This window comes from Manis javanica, chromosome 2 (assembly GCF_040802235.1).
Source record: "Manis javanica isolate MJ-LG chromosome 2, MJ_LKY, whole genome shotgun sequence".
Lineage (NCBI taxonomy): Eukaryota > Metazoa > Chordata > Mammalia > Pholidota > Manidae > Manis > Manis javanica.
Window position 1 is genome coordinate 16,130,492 of NC_133157.1, and position 24,281 is coordinate 16,154,772.

Genomic DNA, 24,281 nt, shown 5'->3' on the forward strand with positions numbered 1-24,281 from the left:
AACAAATTCTGCTACTTCACCTGGATAATAAGAGAATTCAAATATGGCCATAATTGTGTGAATATGTTCCAAGTTATAAGGTGTTAAACAAATTTAATTTAATTCTAATCAGTATTAACGTCTTTCTATTCTACCCTTCATCTCTTTAATCCAAATAATTTGGCTGCAAAGAACCCTACCTAGGCCTGACTTTCCTCTTTCCTACCTTTGTCTCTGTCATACCATTTTTTCCTTTCTTGTCTATCTCACCTGCAATTTTCAGAATTCTCATCTTGGAGAAGGGATTGATGGGAAGGAGACCAGTGTCAGACTGGTTTACAAGAAACAGTCCAGTTGTATTTTGATTTTCCTCTTTGGAGTCTTGTATATTTGCTTGAACTAACACACACATGAAGAATGCATGCTCAAATATCAACACAGGTATAGTCACATATAACCTGAAGCACATGCCTTCATGTACACTCAGAATTTAAAGCAGACATTTGTATATAAGCAATCCCATACAAAGACAGGAGAAGAGAACCTATCGCAGAAGAAAACCTGTCTGCTGCTGTAGACATCCACATCAAATGCACATATTCCCCTTGAAGTTTAATCACATTCTCTTCCATGCAGACATGATCACATAGACACACATGTTACTGCATGTACACAGACACAGAAGCATGTGCACAAATACATATACCCCCTTTCACTAGCTCATAAGGCCTATAAGCACACCCAGGTATGCTCGGTGATTCCAAGCATGCTCCAATCAAAATACACTCTGAAATACTCAGTCACAATCACATTCCCAACCATGCCCATATTTCCAGTTTTTTGACAGTCCCATTTCCCACATATTCTCATTGCTCTTTCTTTGAATGCACCATTCTGGGGAACCTGGGTGATCCTGCTTTTCTAAGATTTCCCCTTCATGTGACTCACATTAACCTCAGGGACATTATTTTCTCAGTGATAACATCTACTCTTTACAAAATGGGGTCATGAAATGAAAGCAACACATGCTCCCCACCTTGAACCATTTCACAACCCCTTGAAAGATTGTGTTGCATCAAACAATACTCATTTGCGGCAGTAGAAACCTTTGCTGCAGACCGTGTCGTGTGCTCACGTCAGCTATATTAGCCCACAGGTCTCTGAGATCATCAAGAAGGGCTGACCTCCTGAGGTCATCCCACTTCTTGCCCTGCCTCCAATTTTAATTGCTCATTATGAGACCCGGAATTTTGAATTGTTCCCCTCTATTACAGTAAGTGCCACTTTGAACCAAATTATTTTAATGCTACTTTCATGACAGTCCTAACTTAGTACATAATAACTTTAGAACGACATCAAGTGACAAAGTGACAGCGTACATTTTACATGTTTGTCTGAAAGATACTGGTTAAATGTGGATATTTCCAGAGTACCTCTACCAGATTTATTTATGACAAGAGTCATAGGGAAGACATGAAAAATGAGAACTGGATCTATAAAAATGAAAATGTATCAGGGACTATTAGTTAATAAATAGAACATGCTAAGAAATGAGCAGGATGTTTGTGAATCTGGTTTCCTTAGCTATTAGTTATGGGATTTTTAACCAGTAAGGAAACTGACTGAAAGTGGAGCTGGGATCTGAATCCGGAGTCTCCTGAGCCATCAAGTAGAATTTAAACAGGATTCAACAGAAAAGAATAAAGTGAGCAAAGACCCAGCTTAGCTGCAGCTACCAAAACCACTTTGTTTTGAGATGGCTGAAACATGGAACACGAAGTAGTTTCCATTCAAAAGACTCAGCTGAAGAACTAGGTCTTTTTCTGATCTCACTGGGGCTCAGTCTCTTAGTTCTAATTTAATTTGATGGTGTAAGAGTTGAGCTGATTTTTCCTGTCAGAGACTCCTTAGCTGAGTTGGTTGAAGCATCCACCTAGAGGTTCTGTATTTTAGCATGATATTTATCCCTGTGCACTGTAAACTCCATGAGATTAGTAGTGCTGTGTATTTTATACACCACTGAATCACCTGCTTTTAGCACACTGGCTAATAGGTTGCAGCATTTAATACTTGTTAACTGAACAAGTATTGGGTCTAGCTGGGCAAGAAGCACTTGAGGAGTTTTTCCTCCTCAGCTGTCTTTGGGCTGGCTGCTCTCTGCATCTGCTGTTCCTTCTGGACTCCATGGCTTCCCATCCAGCAAGGCTTTTCTGAGCCGTCTCCAGAAGATGTGCCGCCCCAGGACACTGTCGTCCCACTCGAGGTAAGTGTTCCTGCTGAGGAGGCGATACAGCTCTACCTGCTGCCGGAGCAGGGACTTCTCCAGCTTCTGCAGGACGATGAAGATGATGCCAGCGTGACTGCCCAGGAACTGCCAGGTCTGGGCAATCTCATACTCAAAGATGCACCATCGGCTCTGGATGAAGTGCTGGGACACCACGACAATAACCTTCCGGCTTTTGTGGAAACCTTCCTGGATGATGTTGGCAGCGATGGCCACACCAGGAATAAAGTCTCTGTAGTGAAGGCAAAGATGGAAAGGGGGCACTCCTTCCTCCAAGTTCTTTACTAATTCATTCCTCACCCAGTCTTCATCCAGGCTTGAGTAGATAACAAAGGCATCATAGGTGCTTTCACCTCTGCCATACTTTTTGCAGCCAGCAAGAAGCATCAGGTGGAAATAGAACTTATAGACTAAAACTACTGCCACACACAGTATGAGTACAGTGAGAACTGACACACTAATGATAGTCTTGCTTATCTGACAGGTGGTACTCCTAAAACTCAGCAAAGGTACATCCTGCATATCTAAAGGCTTTGCACACACCAGTTGTTCAACTTCCACCAAGAGCTGCCTCTGGTCCTTGACCCACTGCAGGAAACCCTGGTGTTCACAAACACAAGCAAAGTCATTCCAACTAAGATTTAAGGAAGCTAGACTACTTGGAAAATGCTGTGTTTCTTGCACCCTGGAGGCTACTATACGATTGAAGCTGCAGTCCAGAATCTGGAGGGAGTGGAGAGGTTTATAAATAAGTATATCCAATGACAAGAGGTTGTTGTGACTCATATTTAGCAACTGAAGTCTAGAGAGTGAGTCAAATGCCATCTGGGACACCTCTTCCAGTTGACACTTAGAGAGGTCCAGTGTGGTCAGGTTAGTCAGATCTGAGAAAATATTTGGAAGGATGTTGTTCTGAAAAGAATTGCCAGCCATTTTCAAGACTTCGAGGCTGACCAAGCCATCAAAGATGCCATGGAAGACAATTCGGGTTTGTGTATAAGAAATATCAAGGTAACGGAGGTTTTTGAGTGATAGAAATATTGAAAAGTCATTGGCCTGTTTCAGATTGGAATGCTGGAGATCCAGATATTCCAGCTGCTCTAAGCCCATGAAGTTTGAATGCATGGTAATAATATAATTGAAGCTCAGATCTAAATACTTGAGACTGGTTGTCCCAAAATCAGTCTCAGAACAGCAACCCTTGAAATTTAAGCCATTTCTACTGAGATCTAGAAACTCAAGCCTTGGTAGCTTAAGTTCAGTAAAAGTGTTCATCCCTTTGTTGGCAGTGAAAACAAACGTTGTGAGAGAGTCGAGCTCCAGTATGGGAAATTGTTCAAATTTACATTTAAACAGTTCTAAGTATTGACATCTGAAACCTTTCCAAGGGCCTTCTAGTTGGTTTGAATGCAGATGCGCCAGAGAAATTGCAGAAACATTTGCCAAACAATTAAATAAGTCAGAAGTATCAACTGAGAAGTAATTGAAGTATGATATCTGGAATTTTTCAATGGTCAAATTGCACAGCCCCTCCAGGACAGATTTATCAAATTTTTCCACATTCCTTTCATTTCTAAATTCTCCCAGAACCAACCGATTGGTTGTTAAACCAACCAGACCTTGAATACAAGTTTTCATTACATCTGTACTGTGAAAATTACTTCTCAAAGTCAGTTCACGGAGTTTAATTTCTCTAAAGGCACCTGGTTGGATAAAGTCCAGAGGATTCAGGGACAAGTCTAAAGAGAGTTTGTGTAGGGGCATTTGATGTAGCACCTGCAAGTCTTTAAGGTAAATATTTTGGATCTTGTTATCGGAAAGGTCCAAGTTCTTCAGGTGGGACAGGTTAGAAAAATACTCAGGTAACTTGAAAGAATGGATAAGATTGTGAGCCACATTAAGCTCCTTCAGAGTTCTGAGATGTCCAATGGGGAAGTCCTCTAGAGATACTATGTTTGTCTCCACGGCCACCAGTGTTTGTAAACTTGATAGTCCTGAAAAGGCTCCCAGGGCCAACCTCTGGATAGGGTTTCCCGTTAATATCAAGGTGGAGAGGTGCTCTAGGCCCTGATATGCATCATCTTCAATCATCTGAATTTCACACCTACAGAGAAAAGAAATACAGATTATATTTCTGCTGAATAAAAACCCCAAAACGGAATAACAATCCCAGGCATCTAGCTCTCTCACACACATGACATGTTGTATGATTTTTTTTTTTTTTTTTTGCATAGGCAAAGACCTCCAGCAGGGCAGATGAAGCCCCTCAGAAACAGTGTTAGCATACTGGCCACAGCGACAAACTCTGTCACACTAGGGACACGTGGTAAGCAGAGGCAGCGTATCTCTCAGAAGGAAATCAGTTAAAGATCAATCATACATGAAGACTGTATGGCTGACACAGTATGTGATGTCCTTGGATCAACATTAGCCATTTCCAGCCACCTAATTGTGATTATATGTCTTATTGGTACAGATGGTACAGTTAAGTTGTTAGGTATGATAAGTGGCTGGTGAACATCAATTTCAAAGATGTAAAAATTACACATTAAGTGTCACAGACAACTTCAATGTTTATGCAGGGTTCTCCAAATATGATAGCTAGATATTTGGAAGTTGTAATTATCACAGGTAAATGGTAAGAGCAGGTGATAGGAGTGAGTTTTGTAGAAGAAAAGGAAAATGTGCTGAGAGAGTTTATATCAAAGAAATGGACCTAGGAAAGGGGGATCAAAACAGGCTTCTCTGATAGCACTTAGGTTTAAATCTGAAAGATGGGTAGAAATTAACAAGAAAAAGAAGTGGAAAGAACAGTGGATACAAAAGACCTAAGATAGGCAGCAACCACGATACATGGAGGAACCATAAGAAAACAGCTTCTGTATCCAGATTAGAGACAGGGAAGAGAAGAGGTGTGAGATGAGGTTGTAGAGAAAAAAGGCTCTAAGCAAGGCAGAGGCTTACAGACCAGATATAAAGCGTTTTGAATTTCACCCAAGGGAAATAGAAGCCATGCTGCATACAGTGTTCACCGAAGTGTCCCAGACACAAGGCTCTCATCTAGCCAATGGAAAACTCTCGCTAGCATTGTGAGTCCAGACCAGTTATGCTTTGCAAATGAGTCCTTTCCTAATCCAACTTGAGTTGCATTTGCAGTGTTCCCCACTGGCTATATCCCCTCAGGAGAGTCATGGGTAATGAAAGCATTTGGTCCAATTTTTGGTATTGACTGGTAACTGGATAGAAGGGGGTGGGTACAGTGGAAAGAACACTGAGAAGGGGGATAAGACACCTGGGTTCTGATGCCTCTGCTTTCCTTTCATACCATGATCTTGGGAACTGCCTTTCCTCTTGGCCTTAGTTATTATTGCTACCTGAGATAGCTAAACTTGATTATTCCTCAAGTTACTTTCAGTTACATGATTTTACAGCCCATAGTCCTTATGCATCATGGTATAGGGTTTTGCTATGTTTCTGTCTCATCAAAGAGGGGTCATTACTTTAGATAAGCAGAGTATTAAGATGAAGAGAACGTTTAACTTGGAAGCAGGAGACGTGTACATGAGTCTCTGTTCTACTGCTAACAAGCTATGTGAACATAGATAAGTCACTTAAGCTCTCCAAATCTCAGTTTGCTCACCTATAAAAAGAAAAAAGTGTGTATCAGTAGGTTTCCATAGCAGGGACAAAGGCTGCCTGGTCCATCATGGGCATCCACAGAGAACGGACTAGTTGAGGCACAGAGTATCTGTTGTGCTATTGATTGTTCTTGCCCTAATCCAGAATCTCCTGCTGGCTAGCCGGAGGGGGAGCTGGCTTCTCTCTAAGCACATATTTAAGGTCTCTGAGGGAAGTTCCTTGGGAATGTAGGGGTTTGAAGATGAATTATAAGAGACATTGTTTGTTGAGAAACTACTTGTTTAAAAATGGGGGAGGTTTGTCTATCTAACTCAATATAGTTCTTCACGAAATTCTTACTCAGAAAACTAAACTTTACAACCAGTGAAATGCCATAATAATAATGATAATAATAATATTTTATACTTATGAAGTTTTTAATATACATAGCAAGTTGACATTCATTTTCACATTTATCCCTGTGGGTTAAGCTTCATCATTTCCATTTCACAAATGTGAAAACTGAGTCACATTAGGACTTCTACATATGAATCTGATGGGCTGAGGTAGTGACTGTCTCACGCCACATAGCTATAAATGTTGGAGGAGGACCTTGCTCAGGTCTCTTGACCCCCACAGGGTTCTGTGCTCTCTCTCACTCTTTAAAATGTCCCTTTTGTTACGTTCTATCAATATCCAATTTAGACTCTAAACATCAGATGCTCACTTGTCTACAGAAATATCTGTTCTAAATGGATTTTTATAGTATGCTCTTAGTCTTTAATAAGAATTTCCATAATAAAAAGCCATATATGTATATATATGTATACATATATACATACACATAACATTTCTTCATTTTCCAAAAACTTTTATAGAGAATATAGTCCATTATCTAGTACATTTTTAAATAAGGCCCTAATGATGAAAATAATTTTAGGATTCAGTACCTGACCCCAAAATAATGATAATCACTTATCCCAGTAAATGATATACTTCCCTCCATCAGAAAAGAAAATCATACTCACTGTTCCTTCTCCCAGCAGATATTTACCTTCAATCTTGCCATCTTTCTCCTTGTGTTACTTGTACCTTCCTAATTCCCTATCCTCTATTCTACTTTCAATATTCTAGACATTATTTGAATCCCACTCAAATCATGAAATCTTGTCTTGATTATCCACTGCAGAGAAGGCCCCTCTTCTGAACAATACAATGTTTTACCTCTCGTGTACACATAATATATCACCTCCTATTATAATGTTACCGTCTTTATCTCAGCTTCAAAATCCAAAATCAGAATCAAGCAACCTTTATTGAATGCTTACTATGTACCCAGCACCATGCTCAAGATTTTAACATACTGATTCTTCCAAGTGCATATGTCCTCCTTAGTACATGGGGTTGTATGTTATATATCCATATATTCTTGTTTCCTAGCAGAGTGTACAACATATAATAAGTATATGTTGTAGTAAGTAAATAATTGCTGATGAAAGAGTTTGAGCCAGTTTTCTCCCCTGAATTAAATGAAAATCCAAAGAAGGAATTATCTTTAGAAAATATCTCATCCAAATGTTCATTTCACAGATAGGGAAACAGACCTGGAGAGGGGAGGTGGCTTGACCAGGTTTATAAGATGAAACTCCACCAACCAGGCTTTCTGAGTTAAGAATGAAATAATAGAACAAAGAACATGTCACCTTATGCAGTGTGTAAAAGCTCATTGTTACCTGGATAAATCCAGCACCTGCAGTTCTGGGAAGCTGGAGAAGCTATGGCTGCCTAAATGCCTCAGGGGGTTAAAGCTCAGGTCCAGTTCCTTGGTTGATCTGGGAATGTTGTCAGGGATTTTGTAGAAATTCAACTCCATGCATTGGTAAGTAATGTTAGGAACCACCTGCAATGATGGTACATTAGATGAAGGCATCTCAGTGGCCTGCCCTCTCAACTCCCCTCCCTGTGCCAGAGCCTGAGAGACCTCTAGTGCAAGCACAGTGCCCAGCCAACCTTTATCCATTCATTCATCCATTTATCCACTCCCTTTATACTTACAAAATGCTATGCTCTAAATTAGGAAGGGAAGGGTACCTACTATCCATGCCATATTCTCACCACTAGTATCACAATGGCAGCATTTAGCAAGAAGCAATGGAGTCAAGTGGCAAAGAGGTGAGGCTCTGGAGTACAAAAGCTCTGGGTCTTGCCCCAACTCTTCTGTGTGATTTGAGGAAAAGCTTTCTTTTCCCTAAATACAACCCCACTGTATACAGCCCTGGGGAGACTACCAGGCACAATATCCAGACCTCCCTTAATCATAGCCTGATTTCTGCCAATTGCATTCTCTCCCTTGACTCACTTACCTTTGAGCAGGTGATACAGAAATGGGGAAAAAAAATCTCTGGAGTGCATGGACTCCAGTAGTGGAACCCAGTAAATAAGGTCAAGTGCTTTTTGCTCCCTTGGTTCCTATGCTGGTTTCTATAAACTTTTCCCTAATTCTTTGCAAACCTTGTTCAATAACCTCCCATTTAATTCCTGAATTCTCTGGTTTCTTCAAAAAAATTCCTTGCTTAAACCAGCTAATTTGGGTTTTCTGTTAAAAACCAGTAGCATCTGTTAAACGGATTAAATGAATAAGCCATTTAAAGAGATTATCTCAATGCCTATTACAGTATAAATGATCAGTAAATATTAACATTTATTATTATCTGCTCTTGTTAATCCCTTAGTATATGGTGGCATATTTCCTTTATGTTATATACATTAATCTTCACATAAAGTTTTTTAAAGAAAAAGAAGTCAGAGAGATGAGGCAACATGCATAAAGTTTCACAGGTCCTATGTACAGCTGTTCACTTCATTTTCACGTCTCCTCAAATGCTGTCTGTCATAGGAGCCTCACAGACTGTACTGTCTAGTAGAGGCTGGTTTCCTTACCAGGCATTCTTCCTTACCATCTTCCATCCTCCTCCGCAGATGTATCACCCACCAGCTATAATTATGTTGTCTGTGGGATTATTCCATACATACTGTTCATTTCCGTCCCTAGATGGTAAGTTTGCAGAGTCTTGCTCTGTTATATCTCCAGCACTTAGAATGGTGCTTGGTAAATGGTTAATGCTTGGTAAGTATTTGTTGAATAAATGAATGAATAACTGATGAGTGGAGGTTTGTTTAAGTCCAAAGTCTAGGCATCTTTCTGCTAAATGTGGACAATGCAGACACTAATATGATGCAACTCCACACTTTCATGAGCTCCCAGAGAAAGGGATAAGACAGAAGCCGAACCTCACACTACCAGAAAGGAACATACACCAGCCTTGGAAAACAGTTCGTATTTCAGAAAATTAGAGATCAATTCTGGATCCAGGGATCATAGCTTCTGAGAAAGAGATTTCAAGGTGGGTCTTGAAGAATGAATAAGATATTAATATGTGGGAAGAGCAAAGAGGGAGAAAACAGTGTAAACAAGAAGGGGTGGAAAACTAATTCTGTTCAGTTGGTACCTGGAGAGAATGGTCAAACCCAAGCCAGAGGGGGAGCTAGAGCCAGACTAGGAGGGCCTTTTATTTTGTCCTATGGCAATACTTTTCATCATTTAACACATATAAATTGAGCAACTACTGTATGCTAGGCACTGGCAATGTTATAAGCTCTGACAGCTGGCTTTTCTTTTTGTAATGCAAGTGCCCATTTTAAGCTTAGATTGTGGAGGCATCCACTTCAAAAAGGGTTATCTTGAATAAACACACTGCCAGGCACACCAAGATAAAGAGCCTGGCCACTTCCCCCACTGTGAGGCTCCTTTGTTTTGGACCTTGGTTGATTTTAAAAACTGGCTATTTAGGCCACTATTTTTTTTCTTCCCTTTCCACACTTTAATTCCTACTCTTCTGTTTTAAATTCACCAACAAAGGATGAGCCCCCAAAACCCTAGGCTCCACCCTCGACCCCAGTAGAAGCAGAACCTCAGGGCCCTCCATGCTTTCTCTCTCTCTGTCACCTTGCTATGGGGCCTTACCTGTGCTGTGTAATTGCCTGGCCCTGTCAGTGATAAACCTTTATTTTTTCAGAATTTCCTGATGACTATTGCTAAAGGGCATCTTGCATTCACAAATACAAGGATCAGTCCAGTCACAACATTGGTTATTGATAGGTAAGACTGGCATGAAACAGTGGGTTATAGAGATAAGTAAGCCAGCAATGATCTTGTCTTTTTACAGATTCCATTTCATAGGGAAAGACAAACAATGAACAAATGTATAGTGGTGTGCTATAAAAATATAAAGGCAGCATAGAAGATTAGAAGCAAATATGGGAAATGGAGAGCTCTACAAGAGGCGATCAAGGAAGACTTCCCAGAGGAGGTGACATTTAAGCAGAGATGTGAATAATGTAAGGGATTAAGTCGTGAAAATATCTGGGTCTGCACTGTCCAACATGGTAGCCTCTAGCCACAGATGGCTAATGAGCACAAGAAATGGGGGCAGTCAAAACTGAGATGTATGTTAAATGTAACATATATACACTAAATTATAAAGAGTACCAAAGAAAGAATCTAAGATATCTTAATATTTTAGTATATATTACATTTTGAAATAATATTTTGAATATACTGGGTTAAATAAAAGTGTTATTAAAATTAAATTCACCTGTTATTTTTTAATGTGGCTACAACAGAATTTTAAACTACATTTAAATTTAGTTAAAAATTAATTTTATTTAGTTAAATGCATTAGTTAAATGTATTATTTAAATTTAAATAATATCATGCAATCCCCGTGATACTGCCTTTGGGTAGCACTCATCTAGGGGAAAAGGATTGTAGCTAGAGGAAATAGCCAGTGCAAAGGTCCTGTGGTAGCAAACTGTCCTAATTATAATAAAATGTTATTAAAAGGTTTTAAGGAGGATCTTAAAGAGAAATGCACAGGTCCAACATGGTGTCAACTCTGTTGGGCCAAGTCCAGACCAGGGCTAATACCTAAATCTAATTGCAGGTTCAGCCTTTCCCAGAAATGTAGTCAGTTAGGAATTTTCTGTTCAGCATCACTGAAAAGATAATCTATCCCTTGAACTTTCTCTATCTTCCTTGAAAGAAGAAAAGGTAATCTGCATTATAAGATCCCTTGCTTTCCCCCCTACAGAAAGTGATCTTGCCTGAAACAATCCCTTTTATTCTTTTGGTAATAACTTTTCCCCACCTTCCTGTCTATAAAAACCTTCCATTCTGTACAATTCCTTGGAGCATCTCTCTACTTGCTAGAGGGGATGCTGCCTAATTCATGAATTATTTAATAAAGCCAATTACATCTTCACATTTACTTGGATGAATTTTGTTTTTTAACAAGGATAATTTGTTAGAACTGAGCCTCAGGGAAAACAACTAATAAACAACAAACAAAAATGTGCACAGTAAATTCAAGGAAGGGGTCCACGGAGTTAGGAGACCAATCACTTGCCAAGAGGACTTGCCCTAGGGTGGCACTGAGGGGACCGGCAGGGCTACACAGGCTTTGGAGGATGAGTATATGGGGCGTGAAGAGAAAGGGAGGAGCCAAACGAGGGGTGATTTTATCCAGCGTGACCTTGATCAGAAGATCTACCCCCATGAACCCAATCGCAGGTGGATCAGAGGAGAATTAGGAGTAAGGCTGGGGGTTGGGGATCAGGGTTGGGGAGATTTGGAGATACATTCAGCTCAGTTACAAATTGAACTACAGTATTTCCCCCGTGCCCTCAATTTCAGAACTGGCTGGATATGCTTTTCCTGAGTTTCTGACCCTAAATCCCAGACTATTCTCTTGGATGTTTGGTTCTACTATAGGCTTCCCAAGCAATGTGAAATCCATGCTAGGGAAAACCAAAATATTTCCATCTTGAATGAGATTACAAAGCAGTGGGTTGGTATTTCACAGGGAAAAAATAGACATTGTATTAGTTGATAATTTATATCTCTGTTTTTTTTCTTTTGTCTCTCTCCGTCTTTATTTTCTGTCCTTTTTTTCCCAACTCTTTTCTTTTCCTCCTTTGAACAGACCTGTGACTAGATTTAGATTTCTGAAATGCAACTGAAAAGTTCTAGTAAGAGACCAAACAAAACAAAACAAAACTTTTCCTGAATTGAAAGAGGCAAAGAGAATGCTTAAAACTAAGTGTACAAACCACCAGCAGAAAGGAATCACAAGAAGCAGCCGCCTTACAATTCTGTATTGAAGGAGGTATTATTATGTTTTTATAGATGTAAAAAGTAGTCTCAGAGAGATTTAGTAACTTTTTCAAGGACACACAGCTCAGAGGTTAAAGAACAGTGATTTTAAGCAGGTCTATGTGACCTAAAACCCCTATTAGCACTTAAAGTCCTAAATGGGACACAACTCCATGGGCTGCCGGTTAGTACCTGTAACCATGAATTATTTAGTCTCTGTGGCTTCTCAAGTCCTTAAGGCAATTTTAACTCCATTTTGCAAAGAAAACTTACTGAGGCCCACAGTGTGAAGTACTTGGAAGAGAGCGTTTTTCAGAAACAAGGCAAATCTTACAGGAGGTGAACTGACCCAACCACATACCTGTATGCAAGGGTCCCAGCTCTCAGGGCGCAGGCAGGTGAGGAAGGCCATGGCCGGGATCAGAGTCCCAGCCAGGCGGGTGGGAGACATCATCCCAGCATTTTCGGTGAGCAGAAGTGGCCCTGTAAAAACATGATGGGCTCTAAGTGCCTACGGCTGAGGCACTGCTGTCTTCTCTCCCTGGCTCAGTGCCTCAGGGCAATTACTGTATTCAAAGCAGTTCTGGGTTAAGGTGCAAGAGGAAGTGAGAGTGGCAACGTTAACATTCTGTGCTTTTGTTTCTCTAATGTTTATCTCCCCTGTCATAGGAGGGGAAGTTGGAAGAAGACGGAAATGTCTGCAGACCAATGGATGAAGTAACAGCAAGAGAAAGCTGGCTCTTATCCCAGAAAGTCACCTGACCTGAGGGTTCGTGAACTTAGGGAAATAATCAGACTGGTCAAACAGGCTGTGTAACTCTCTAGGATGGTGTGGTGATTTTCCCATTCTGTTTTAGTGATGGAAACTTATTGTCTATATTAACTTCCTACGGTTGGTTACCATAACAAAGTATCCCAGACTAGGTGACTCAAACCATAAAAATTTGTTTCCTCGTGAAGTTCTGGAGGCTGGAAGCCTGAAATCAGGGTGTCAACTGGATTGATTTCTTCCCAGGCTCCCTCCATGGCTGTTATGGACATCTCCCTGTGCCTTCACACTGGCCTCCTGTGTATGTCTGTGTCCTAATTTCCCCTTCTTATAAGGACACCAGTCATATTGGATTAAAGCCCACTCATATCACCTCATTTTACCTCAATTACCCTTTTAAAGGCCCGATTTCAAAATACAGTCACATTAGGACTTCTACATATGAATCTGATGGGTTGAGGTTTGGGGAGGGAGACAGGATTCAGTCTGCAGCACGGTCCGATCTTGTGAAATCTTGTGAAGAAGAAACTCATATTCATGAAACTAATTGAAAATAAAGCTCCCTTGAAACAGTTAAAAAACTTAGGGATATTGGGGAAAGATTGGTATGAAGAATCAAATATACTGAAATTCCAGTGCAGGGTGGGTGATGTATGACTTTGTGACATTGGTCAGGTCATTTGAACAACTGAGCCTTAATTTGTGGTCTGTAAAATGGGAAATAGTTCGAATCAAAACAGAAGCTCACATTTATGAAATTCATCAAAATAAAGCCATGTGATAGCAGTCAAATGATACAAACCACTAAGGCCTTAGTTTTCTGGCCTTTAAAATGCAGATGATCATATTTGTCTTTTATGATTGAATTAAGTTAATTTTACATAAAACACCTAGTCTAGTGCAAGTGTACCAGTAAGTATATTGTATAAATTGCTACTATTATGATTAAAGTATGAATAAAATGGAGATAGTGTGAGATAATAATCTTGAAGTATTGTGTTGGAATTAAGTAAGGTGGCATTTGTCAAGCTTTTAGGACAGTATCTGGGATGTAGCAAGAACAATCTAAGTTTCTGATAACTAAGATCATAGTTTAAAATAGGGATATTATGGGTTTTGTGTCCTAGAAGATTCTACCAAGATGTCCTGCAGGCACCCCAAATGCAACATCTCTAAAATCAAGCTGGGAGGGAGCATATCACAGGGGATTAAGCACCAACTCTCGCAGACGTCCTCAACACCATTGTAAAATTAAGCTAAAAATAGACCCCTGTCAAAGCTTTACTTTGAGTATTAATTGCGATTATGTAAAGGTCTTACAGTAGTATTTGGCACACAGTAGATGCCACAATAAAGGTTAGTTCCCTGGAAAGTGAATAGCACTTCACTTTCCACATAGTTAGTCTATGGAAATCTCTGTGATTTCTCCATTTCCCTCATCAAATGTGCATTAATTCTGTTTTTTATTTTTGGCATTTTTGTTGCTCTTGAAGTGGGGCTCTGTGGCTGGGGATAGACTGTCCCTCACGGGGCTAGACAATTCTTAGAAATAGCAAATGATTTTCCCTGGAGTATATATACCTTTCATAGACACACTAACCAATCCAAAGCCCATACTCTGAACCATTTCCTATGTCTGGGTTTTATACTTGAGGAGTCAATATTCTTCTACCTTAATCATCACAGGGCCAGGCACCAGAAACCTGAGAAAGCACCTATACCCTACAGACTCCTGAAATTGTTCAAACTAGCAGATTCTGAGCCTGCTTACACTTCCTTTCCTTGCCTTTCCCACAGAAACCACAGTAAAGGTTCCTGCCCAGGCCTTCCTCTCACTCCTGTCTACTAACAGAAGGACGCATGTGGCCCTGCCTGGTGTGGGACCTCCTCCTGCTGGGAACTGTGAGTAACAAACTCCCTTTGCAATGGCAATGATCTTCTGATCTGTTGGCCTCACCACACCTGAGTAATAAAACCTACATTTTAAAATAAAACATTCTACCATGCCCTAGAGATTTTATCTATAAAATAATTCTAAAATGTCAGCCTTCATTTCTATTAGTGTTACAAGTGAACATAAATCTTGACCTAGATTAGTGCAATACAGTTAACCAATCTTCCAGGGACCAGACTCACCTCTTCCAATGCCTCAACTCTTCTAATCCATCCTTTATGCTGAAATGCAAATTAAATTACCTCACGCCTTATTAATAATATTTTGAGGCTGTGCATTGCTTATATCCCATTTCTCTTCGTCTGTGTCCACCTCCAAAGAAGGAGAAACAAATGTGTTATTTCAGGTGAGATGCAACTACACCCCATTACTAGAAAATAGCACTTAATTGAATAGAGTGATATGCATGTAATGGTGCAAATCCTCTTTCTTCTCATCACTGAAGAGAAAACCCCTTGCTGGATAAGATGAAGACTAAGATAAAGGGTTCAAGAAGCTCTCTCCAAATATGTTTCATGAGATGTTAATATATGTTTTATAGAAGTCTTCCTGGAAAATTTTCTTATCGATGACTAGAGAATTCATGATAGTGCCTTGTAAAAATGCTTACTTTTTATGGGATTAACACCCTAGCATCTACTGACCTTAATCAAAGGTGGCTCAGTTCTGTGTGCCTCTTCCAGAAGACAGGCCATCTATCAAATACAAAGGAGAAACATTAATCTCTTTGTCATCAAATTTTATTTGCTTATGTGCATGGACCTACCACTGCACTGTTAGAATGAAGTAGGACAGTAGTGATTAGTTATTATCCTGGGCTGTAATTTCCATACAATACAGTAATAATTATACCCTGGGCATAGGGATAGAGACTTGGCTAGGGACATGGGGAGCAACTCAGTTTTGCACTCCATTTGGAGCAAGGTCAGCTCAGGAACTATCATCACTCACTCAATGGAGGAAGCGCATCTTCCCCAGAATTCTGGGAGAAGTGTTTGATAGTATTTGGCAGGTATTGTATATTCGTAAGAATAAAGAAAACAGAACTGACCTGTGTTAGGTTAGACTAATCACTATGTGAACCTACAAATCTCAGTGACTCAATGCAATAAAAGTTTATTTCTTCCTCATGAAATGCTCACTGAGGATATTCCTGACTTGGAGGTACTCCAAGAACAATTCTTGGATCCAGACTCATTTTATTTCATTATGGCACCATATTCAATATGCAGCCTCTAAGTTTGCTGTAGAATAAAAAAACAACAACAACAACAAAATGGGAAGACACAGATACTTAAATACTTCTGCTCGGAAGTGACATGCACTCTCTCTGCTCTCACTCCATTGGCCAGGACTTGACCCAAGACCACACATAATTGCAAGGACTCTGTCTCCTAAGCTTCAAGCCTCCTAGCCTTACCCAAAACTCACACACACACACACACACACAGAGTCACTGGTGGGTACCACTCCACAATACCAATTCTATGCTATGGAAAGGGAATACAAATCTTTCTTGATCAGTGGGTTATCTATGCCACAACCTTAGCATACTGTCATATCTGTTTCATGGTAATTAAAATAAAAGAATAGGAGTAAACAATCACAATATATATTGGCTGGGAGGAGAAATCCCCCTTAGTTTGGCATATCTCAGAACCAAATCTGATTCTATCCAACAATTCTAAGTTTCAGATTATTTTCATGTATTAGCACCTCTCAAATCAGAATGTGTCTCATAATTAACAATCTATTACAATTATAATAGGCAGAGTTTGTTTTTTCTTTCTTAGTGGCAAATAAAGTAATGGTACATCTTACATCGGGGGTGTCTTAAATCCAGTGAAGTTCAGTTTGTCACTAAGGACAGAAAAGCACAGGCTGTGTTCAAGTAAATAAGGGAGACAAATGGCTAAACAGAGAATAAAGAGATATGTTTTTCTAAGGACTTTTTAGAACATGCGCTAGACTGATGTGTATTTGCATCTAAAAAGGAAATAGAATGCTCCATGTTACCTGACCTCTTTCATCCTTGGATGCCCAATACTACTCCTGTATCCATTAGCATGCCTTGGACCAATATTCTTGTCACCTATATTACAGAAAATGCTACTTTTAAACAGAAGCATAAAGCATACTCTGCTGACTCCAGGTCACCCAATTCTTGTCTCTAGGGCTCAGTCCTAACATTAAGTACTAACATTAAGTACATCGCAATATTTTCTTCCAAATCCCTCTAGTACCAGGAGTGAGGGAGTGCATCCCCACAGGGTTTATGAAGGCAAACAGCCTAAGTAGTGCTTACTCCACCCAGGCCTGAAATGTCTACTACATTTCCTGTGTTATTTTTAAAAATACTTTGAATTTCCCACCTCTGTATTTTCTCCCTCACCAGTAAAATTAAACTCCATAAAGATAGAGGCTTTATGCAATATTCACGTATATTGACTGCATGGTGGGTACTTAGTAAGTAGTTGATAAATGAATCAATGAGCAATATTTCTGAATTTGTCTCTAATGTGTAGCTGGTATTTCAGAGTATTTGTCACCCTTCCATACTGAGGAATGTTACATGTCTTACAAGTTTTTCAGTGATTACTCTGGTGCTTTTCTTTTTTAAAAAAAATTATATGTGTATATTTTTTATTAATGTATGATTGATATACACTTTTATGAAGGTTTCACATGAAAAAATAATGTGGTTACTACATTTACCCATATTATCAAGCCCCCACCCATACCCCAGTGCAGTCACTGTCCATCAGTGTAGTAAGATGCCACAGATCCACTATGTGCCTTGTCTGTGTGACACTGTTCTCCCCGTGATCCCCCACACCATGTGTACTAAACATAATACTCCTCACTCCCCTTCTCCCTCCTCCGTACCCACCCTCCCACACCCCTCCCCTTGGGTAACCACTAGTTCCTTCTTGGAGTCTCTGAGTCTGCTGCCAGTTTGTTCCTTCAGTTTTGCTTCATTGTTATACTCCACAAATGAGGGAAATCATTTGGCATTTGTCTTTCTCCACCTGGCTTATTTCACTGAGCATAATACCCTCCAGCTCCATCCATGTTGTTGCAAATGGTAGAATTTGTTTCTTTCTTATGGCTGAATAATATTCCATTGTGTATATGTACCACATCTTCTTTATCCATTCATCTACTGATGGACACTTAGGTTGCTTCCATATCTTGGCTATTGAAAAAAGTGCTGTGATAAGCATAGGGGTATATATGTCTTTTTTTAATCTGAGAAGATGTATTCTTTGAGTAAATTTCAAGGAGTGGGATTCCCGGGTCCAATGGTATTTCTATTTTTAGTTTTTTGAGGAACCTCCATATTGCTTTCCACAATGGTTGAACTAGCTTAAATTCCCTAGTGTAGGAGGGTTCCCCTTTCTCCACATCCTCGCCAGCATTTGTTGTTCTTAGTCTTTTCAATGCTGGCCATCCTTACTGGTGTGAGCTGATATCTCATTGTGGTTTTAATTTGCATTTCCCTGATAATTAGTGATGTGGAGCATCTTTTCCTGTGTCTGTTGGCCATCTGAATTTCTTTTTTGGTGAACTGTTTCTTCATATCCTCTTCCCACTTGTTAATCGGGTTATTTGCTTTTTGGGTGTTGAGGCATGTAAGTTCTTTATATATTTTGGATGTTAACCCCTTGTCGGATATGTCATTTACAAATATATTCTCCCATACTGTAGGATGTGTTTTCATTCTGTTCATGGTGTCCTTTGCTGTACAGAAACATTTTAGTTTGATGTAGTCCCATGAGTTCATTTTTGCTTCTGTTTCCCTTTCTCAAGTAGATGCTTTCAGGAAGATGTTGCTCATGCTTATATTCAGGAGATGTTTGCCTATGTTGTCTTCTAAGAGTTTTATGGTTCCATGACTTACATTCAAGTCTTTGATCCATTTAGAGTTTACTCTTGTGTATGGGGTTAAACAATAATCCAGTTTCATTCTAAACTAAATGTTTGATAAAATTCAGTAGTTGTCCAGTTTTGCCAAAACGAGCCATTGAAGAGGCTGTCAGTTCCCCACTGTATATTCATGGCTCCTTTATCATATATTAATTGACCATATATAGTTGGATTTATAGCAGGGCTCTCAAGTTTGTTCCATTGGTCTATGGGTCTGTTCTTGTGGCAGTACCAAATTGTCTTGATTACTGTGGCTTTGCAGTAAGCTTGAAGTTGGGGACTGTAATGCCCCCAGCTTTATTCTTCCTTCTCAGGATTGCTTTGGCTATTTGAGGTCTTTTGTGGCTCCATATGAATTTCAGGACAATTTTCTCTAGTTCATTGAAGAATGCTGTTGGTATATTGATAGGAATTGCATTGAATCTATAGATTGCTTTAGGCAGGATGGTCATTTTGACAGTATTAATTCTTCCTATCCATGAGCATGGGATGTGTTTCCATTTATTGGTATCTTCTTTAATTTCTCTTAAGAGTGTCTTATAGTTTTCAGGGTATAGGTCTTTCACTTCCTTGGTTAGGTTTATTCCTAGGTATTTTATTTATTTATTTATTTATTTATTTATTCTTTTTTTGAGAGGGCATATCTCATATTTATTGATCAAATGGTTGTTAACAACAATAAAATTCTGTATAGGGAAGTCAATGCTCAATGCACAATCATTAATCCACCCCCAGCCTAATTCTCGTCAGTCTCCAATCTTCTGAAGCATAACAAACAAGTTCTTACATGGTGAACAAATTCTTACATAGTGAATAAGTTACATGGTGAACAGTACAAGGGCAGTCATCACAGAAACTTTTGGTTTTGATCACTCATTATGAACTATAAACAATCAGGTCAAATATGAATATTCGTTTGATTTTTATACTTGATTTATATGTGAATCCCATATTTCTCCCTTATTATTATTATTACTTTTTTTAATAAAATGCTAAAGTGGTAGGTAGATGCAAGATAAACGTAGAAAATATAGTTTAGTGTTGTAAGAGAGCAAATGCAGATGATCAGGTGTGTGCCTGTAGACTATGTGTTAATCCAAGCTAGACAAGGGCAATAAAACATCCACGGATGCAGAAGGTTTCTCTCAAAACAGGTGGGGTGAGGTTCTAAGCCTCACCTCTGTTGATCCCCAATTTCTCACCTGATGGCCCCCCTGCGACTGTGCCTGTCTTAGGTTGTTCCTCCCTTGAGGAATCTTACCCGTCTCTGGCTAACCAGTCATCTTCTGGGGCCATACAGGGAAATGTAAAGTTGGTAAGTGAGAGAGAAGCCATATTGTTTGAAAAGGTTAGCTTTTTACTTCTTTGTAGATTTATGCCCTGTGGTTTCTATGCCCAGCATTTGTCTTGAGGTATCTTTACCACTTGGAGGAATTATGATACTCGGTAAGTTCGTTATGAGGCACGAATTCTATTTAAGAGTTGTAATTAGGAAGGAAGAAGAAAAGCTATAGAAGTAGCAGACGGAAGAAAACATGGGAGGATTGATTATTTCTTTGACATATCTTCTTGTAGAGTAACTTAAGCATGTATTGGTTTTAAACTACTAATTAAATTGTGCACACACATTAACATAATAGGAGTATAGTTACATTACCAAAGCAGACCTATAATTACCAGCCATCTCCAGTGAAATCAAGAAAACCAGTTAGGCACCTTAGGCATTTGTGAAAACTTATCTATGATATGGTGGATATTGTCCAACTGAACTTGAACAGTCTGAGAGAAATCAGACAAATTAAAACAACCCATTCCTGGGGACTGTTCATATCCCATATGTTCTTTTAACAGTAGCTGGTCTGTAGTTGTAAGATTTTGGAGTGCTACAATTTACACTTCTCCTAATTCTTGGTTGAGTTCCAACAGTATAGATCCAGTCAAATTTGTTGTTTTACTGTATGCACAGGCCAGCTTAGATATCTCCTTCTTCATTCCAATGGCAAGTCCAGGAACCGGTGGGATGAGTGCACCTACAGCTGTAGCAGTGCCTGGATCTTTGTTGAGGTTTTTTGATAATCATCTTCTGGTATAAGTCTTCCAGAGAGTGCTGATGTTGGAAGTTCTTCATATTGTATCTTAGTTCATTTTCTGGGTAGCCAAATTAGGCTTTGATCCTCTGTATAAACACAAACAGACCCTTTGCCTACACTTTTATGTGCCCTTTATACCATTGTGTAGAACTCATTGGAGGTCACCACACAGGAACTGCTTTTTTTTTTTTAAGAGAAAGGAATATTATCAGAAAAGTGTACCTCCAAAGCCAATCATCTGACACCCTTTAAGTGATCAAAATTAAGGATATTTAAAGCATGCATTAATCATTGATTTACAGTTAGTTTTATCCTATCAGGGAGTAATCCCCCTTCTCTTTCTTTTTTTTTATCTTTAATCTACACTTACATAAAGAATATTATGTTTACTAGGCTCTCCCCTATACCAGGTTCCCCCTATAAATCCCTTTACAGTCACTGTCCATCAGCATAACAAAATGTTATAGAATCACTACTTGTCTTCTCTCTGTTGTACAGCCCTCCCATTTCTCCCACCCCACCATGCATGCTAATCTTAATACCCCTCTTCTTCTTCCCCCCCCTTATCCCTCCCTACCCACCGATCCTCCCCAGTCCCTTTCCCTTTGGTACCTGTTAGTCCATTCTTGGGTTCTGTGATTCCGCTGCTGTTTTGTTCCTTCAGTTTTTCCTTTGTTCTTATACTCCACAGATGAGTGGAATCATTTGGTATTTCTCTTTCCCCACTTGGCTTATTTCACTGAGCATAATACCCTCCAGCTCCATCCGTGTTGCTGCAAATGGTAGGATTTGCCCTCTTCTTATGGCTGAGTAGTATTCCATTGTGTATATGTACCACATCTTCTTTATCCATTCATCTACCGATGGACATTTAGGTTGATTCCAATTCTTGGCTATTGTAAATAGTGCAGTGATAAACATAGGGGTGCATCTGTCTTTCTCAAACTTGATTGCTGCATTCTTAGGGTAAATTCCTAGGAGTGGAATTCCTGGGTCAAATGGTAAGTCTGTTTTGAGCATTTTGATGAGCCTCCATACTGCTTTCCACAATGGTTGAACTAATTTACATTCCCACCAGCAGTGTAGGAGGGTTCCCCTTTCTCCACAGCCTTGCCAACATTTGTTGTTGTTCATCTTTTGGATGGCAGCCATCCTTACTGGTGTGAGGTGATACCTCATTGTAGTTTTAATTTGTATTTCTCTGATAATTAGTGATGTGGAGCATCTTTTCATGTGTCTGTTGGCCATCTGTATTTCTTTTTTGGAGAACTGTCTGTTCAGTTCCTCTGACCATTTTTTTATTGGATTATTTAATTTTTGTTTGTTGAGGCATGTGAGCTCTTTATATATTTTGGACGTCAATCCTTTATCGGATCTGTCATTTACAAATATATTCTCCCATACTGTAGGGTTCTTTTTTGTTCTATTGATGGTGTCTTTTGCTGTACAGAAGCTTTTCAGCTTAATATAGTCCCACTTGTTCATTTTTGCTGTTGTTTTCCTTGCCTGGGGAGATATGTTCAAGAAGAGGTCACTCATGTTTATGTCTAAGAGGTTTTTGCCTATGATTTTTTCCACGAGTTTAATGGTTTCATGACTTACATTCAGGTCTTTGATCCATTTTGAATTTACTTTTGTATATGGGGTTAGACAATGGTCCAGTTTCATTCTCCTACATGTAGCTGTCCAGTTTTGCCAGCACCATCTGTCGAAGAGACTGTCATTTCACCGTTGTATGTCCATGGCTCCTTTATCAAATATTAATAGACCATATATGTTTGGGTTAATGTCTGGAGTCTCTATTCTGTTCCACTGGTCTGTGGCTCTGTTCTTGTGCCAGTACCAAATTGTCTTGATTACTATGGCTTTATAGTAGAGCTTGAAGTTGGGGAGTGAGATCCCCCCTACTTTATTCTTCTTTCTCAGGATTGCTTTGGCTATTCAGAGTCTTTGGTGTTTCCATATGAATTTTGAATTATTTGTTCCAGTTCATTGAAGAATGTTGCTGGTAATTTGATAGGGATTGCATCAAATCTGTATATTGCTTTGGGCAGGATGGCCATTTTGACGATATTGATTCTTCCTATCCACGAGCATGGGATGATTTTCCATTTGTTAGTGTCCCCTTTAATTTCTCTTAAGAGTGACTTGTAGTTTTCAGAGTATAGGTCATTCACTTCTTTGGTTAGATTTATTCCTAGGTATTTTAGTCTTTTTGATGCAACTGTGAATGGAGTTGTTTTCCTGATTTCTCTCTCTGCTAGTTCATTGTTGGAGTATAGGAATGCCACAGATTTCTGTATATTAATTTTGTAACTTGCAACATTGCTGAATTCAGATATTACATCTAGTAGTTTTGGAGTGGATTCTTTAGGGTTTTTTTATGTATAATATCATGTCATCTGTACACAGGGATAGTTTAACTTCTTCCTTGCCAATCTGGATGCCTTTTAATTCTTTGTATTGTCTGATTGCCATGGTTAGGACCTCCAGTACTATGTTGAGTAGAAGTGGGGTAAGTGGGCATCCTTGTCTTGTTCACAATCTTAAAGGAAAAGCTTTTAGCTTCTCGCTGTTAAGTATGATGTTGGCTGTGGGTTTGTCATATATGTCCTTTATTATGTTGAGGTACTTGCCCTCTATACCCATTCTGTTGAGAGTTTTTATCATGAATGGATGTTGAATTTTGTCAAATGCTTTTTCAGCATCTATGGAGATGATCATGTGGTTTTTGTCCTTCTTTTTGTTTATGTGGTGGATGATTTTGATGGATTTTCGAATGTTGTACTATCCTTGCATCCCTGGCATCTATCCTTCTTGATCATGATGGATGATCTTTTTGATGCATATTTGAATTCAGTTTGCTAATATTCTGTTGAGTATTTTTGCATCTATGTTCATCAGGGATATTTGTCTGTAATTTTCTTTTTTTGTGGTGTCTTTGCCTGGTTTTGGTATTTGAGTGATGTTGGCCTCATAGAATGAGTTTGGAAGTATTCCCTCTTCTTCTACTCTTTGGAAAACTTTAAGGAGGATGGGTATTAGATCTTCACTAAAAGTTTGATAAAATTCAGTGGTGAAGGCATCTGGTCCAGGTGTTTTGTTCTTAGGTAGTTTTTTGATTACCAGTTCAATTTCGTTGCTGATAATTGGTCTGTTCAGATTCTCTGTTTCTTCCTTGGTCAGCCTTGGAAGGTTGTATTTTTCTAGAAAGTTGTCCATTTCTTCTAGGTTATCCAGTTTGTTAGCATATAATTTTTCATAGTATTCTCTCATAATTCTTTGTATTTCTGTGATGTCTGTAGTGATTTTTCCTTTCTCATTTCTGATTCTGTTTATGTGTGTACTCTCTTTTTTTCTTGATAAGTCTGGCTAGGGGTTTATCTATTTTGTTTATTTTCTCAAAGAACCAGCTCTTGCTTTCACTGATTCTTTCTATTGTTTTATTC

General features: G+C 39.2%; 1 protein-coding gene and 1 long non-coding RNA gene across 4 annotated transcripts in view; one reads left to right on the forward strand and one right to left on the reverse strand.

Moving 5' to 3' along the window:
- Window positions 1-1,263: 1,263 nt before the first annotated feature.
- TLR4 (toll like receptor 4) lies at window positions 1,264-12,738 on the reverse strand. Of its 2 annotated transcripts, XM_037022240.2 has the most exons (3): window positions 12,454-12,737; window positions 7,615-7,781; window positions 1,264-4,367 (listed from the first exon to the last, which is right to left on the reverse strand). In XM_037022240.2, exons 1-3 carry the CDS (start codon window positions 12,544-12,546, stop codon window positions 2,111-2,113), a joined length of 2,517 nt encoding a protein of 838 aa, XP_036878135.2. In that variant the 5' UTR covers window positions 12,547-12,737; the 3' UTR covers window positions 1,264-2,110. The 2 variants fall into 2 exon arrangements, with proteins under 2 accessions (XP_036878135.2, XP_036878136.2); XM_037022241.2 differs by lacking the exon at window positions 7,615-7,781 and having other exon boundaries at window positions 12,454-12,738.
- The window catches only part of LOC118973122 (uncharacterized), a 95,432-nt gene continuing 78,944 nt past the window's right edge, over window positions 7,794-24,281 (forward strand). Inside the window, exons 1-4 of one of the 2 annotated variants that reach the window (XR_012126534.1) lie at window positions 7,794-9,285; window positions 9,958-10,040; window positions 12,762-12,861; window positions 14,659-14,763. This is a non-coding gene — a long non-coding RNA (uncharacterized lncRNA). The remainder of the gene's footprint in view (window positions 9,286-9,957; window positions 10,041-12,761; window positions 12,862-14,658; window positions 14,764-24,281) is intronic. The other variant, XR_005062351.2, reaches the window with a different exon arrangement.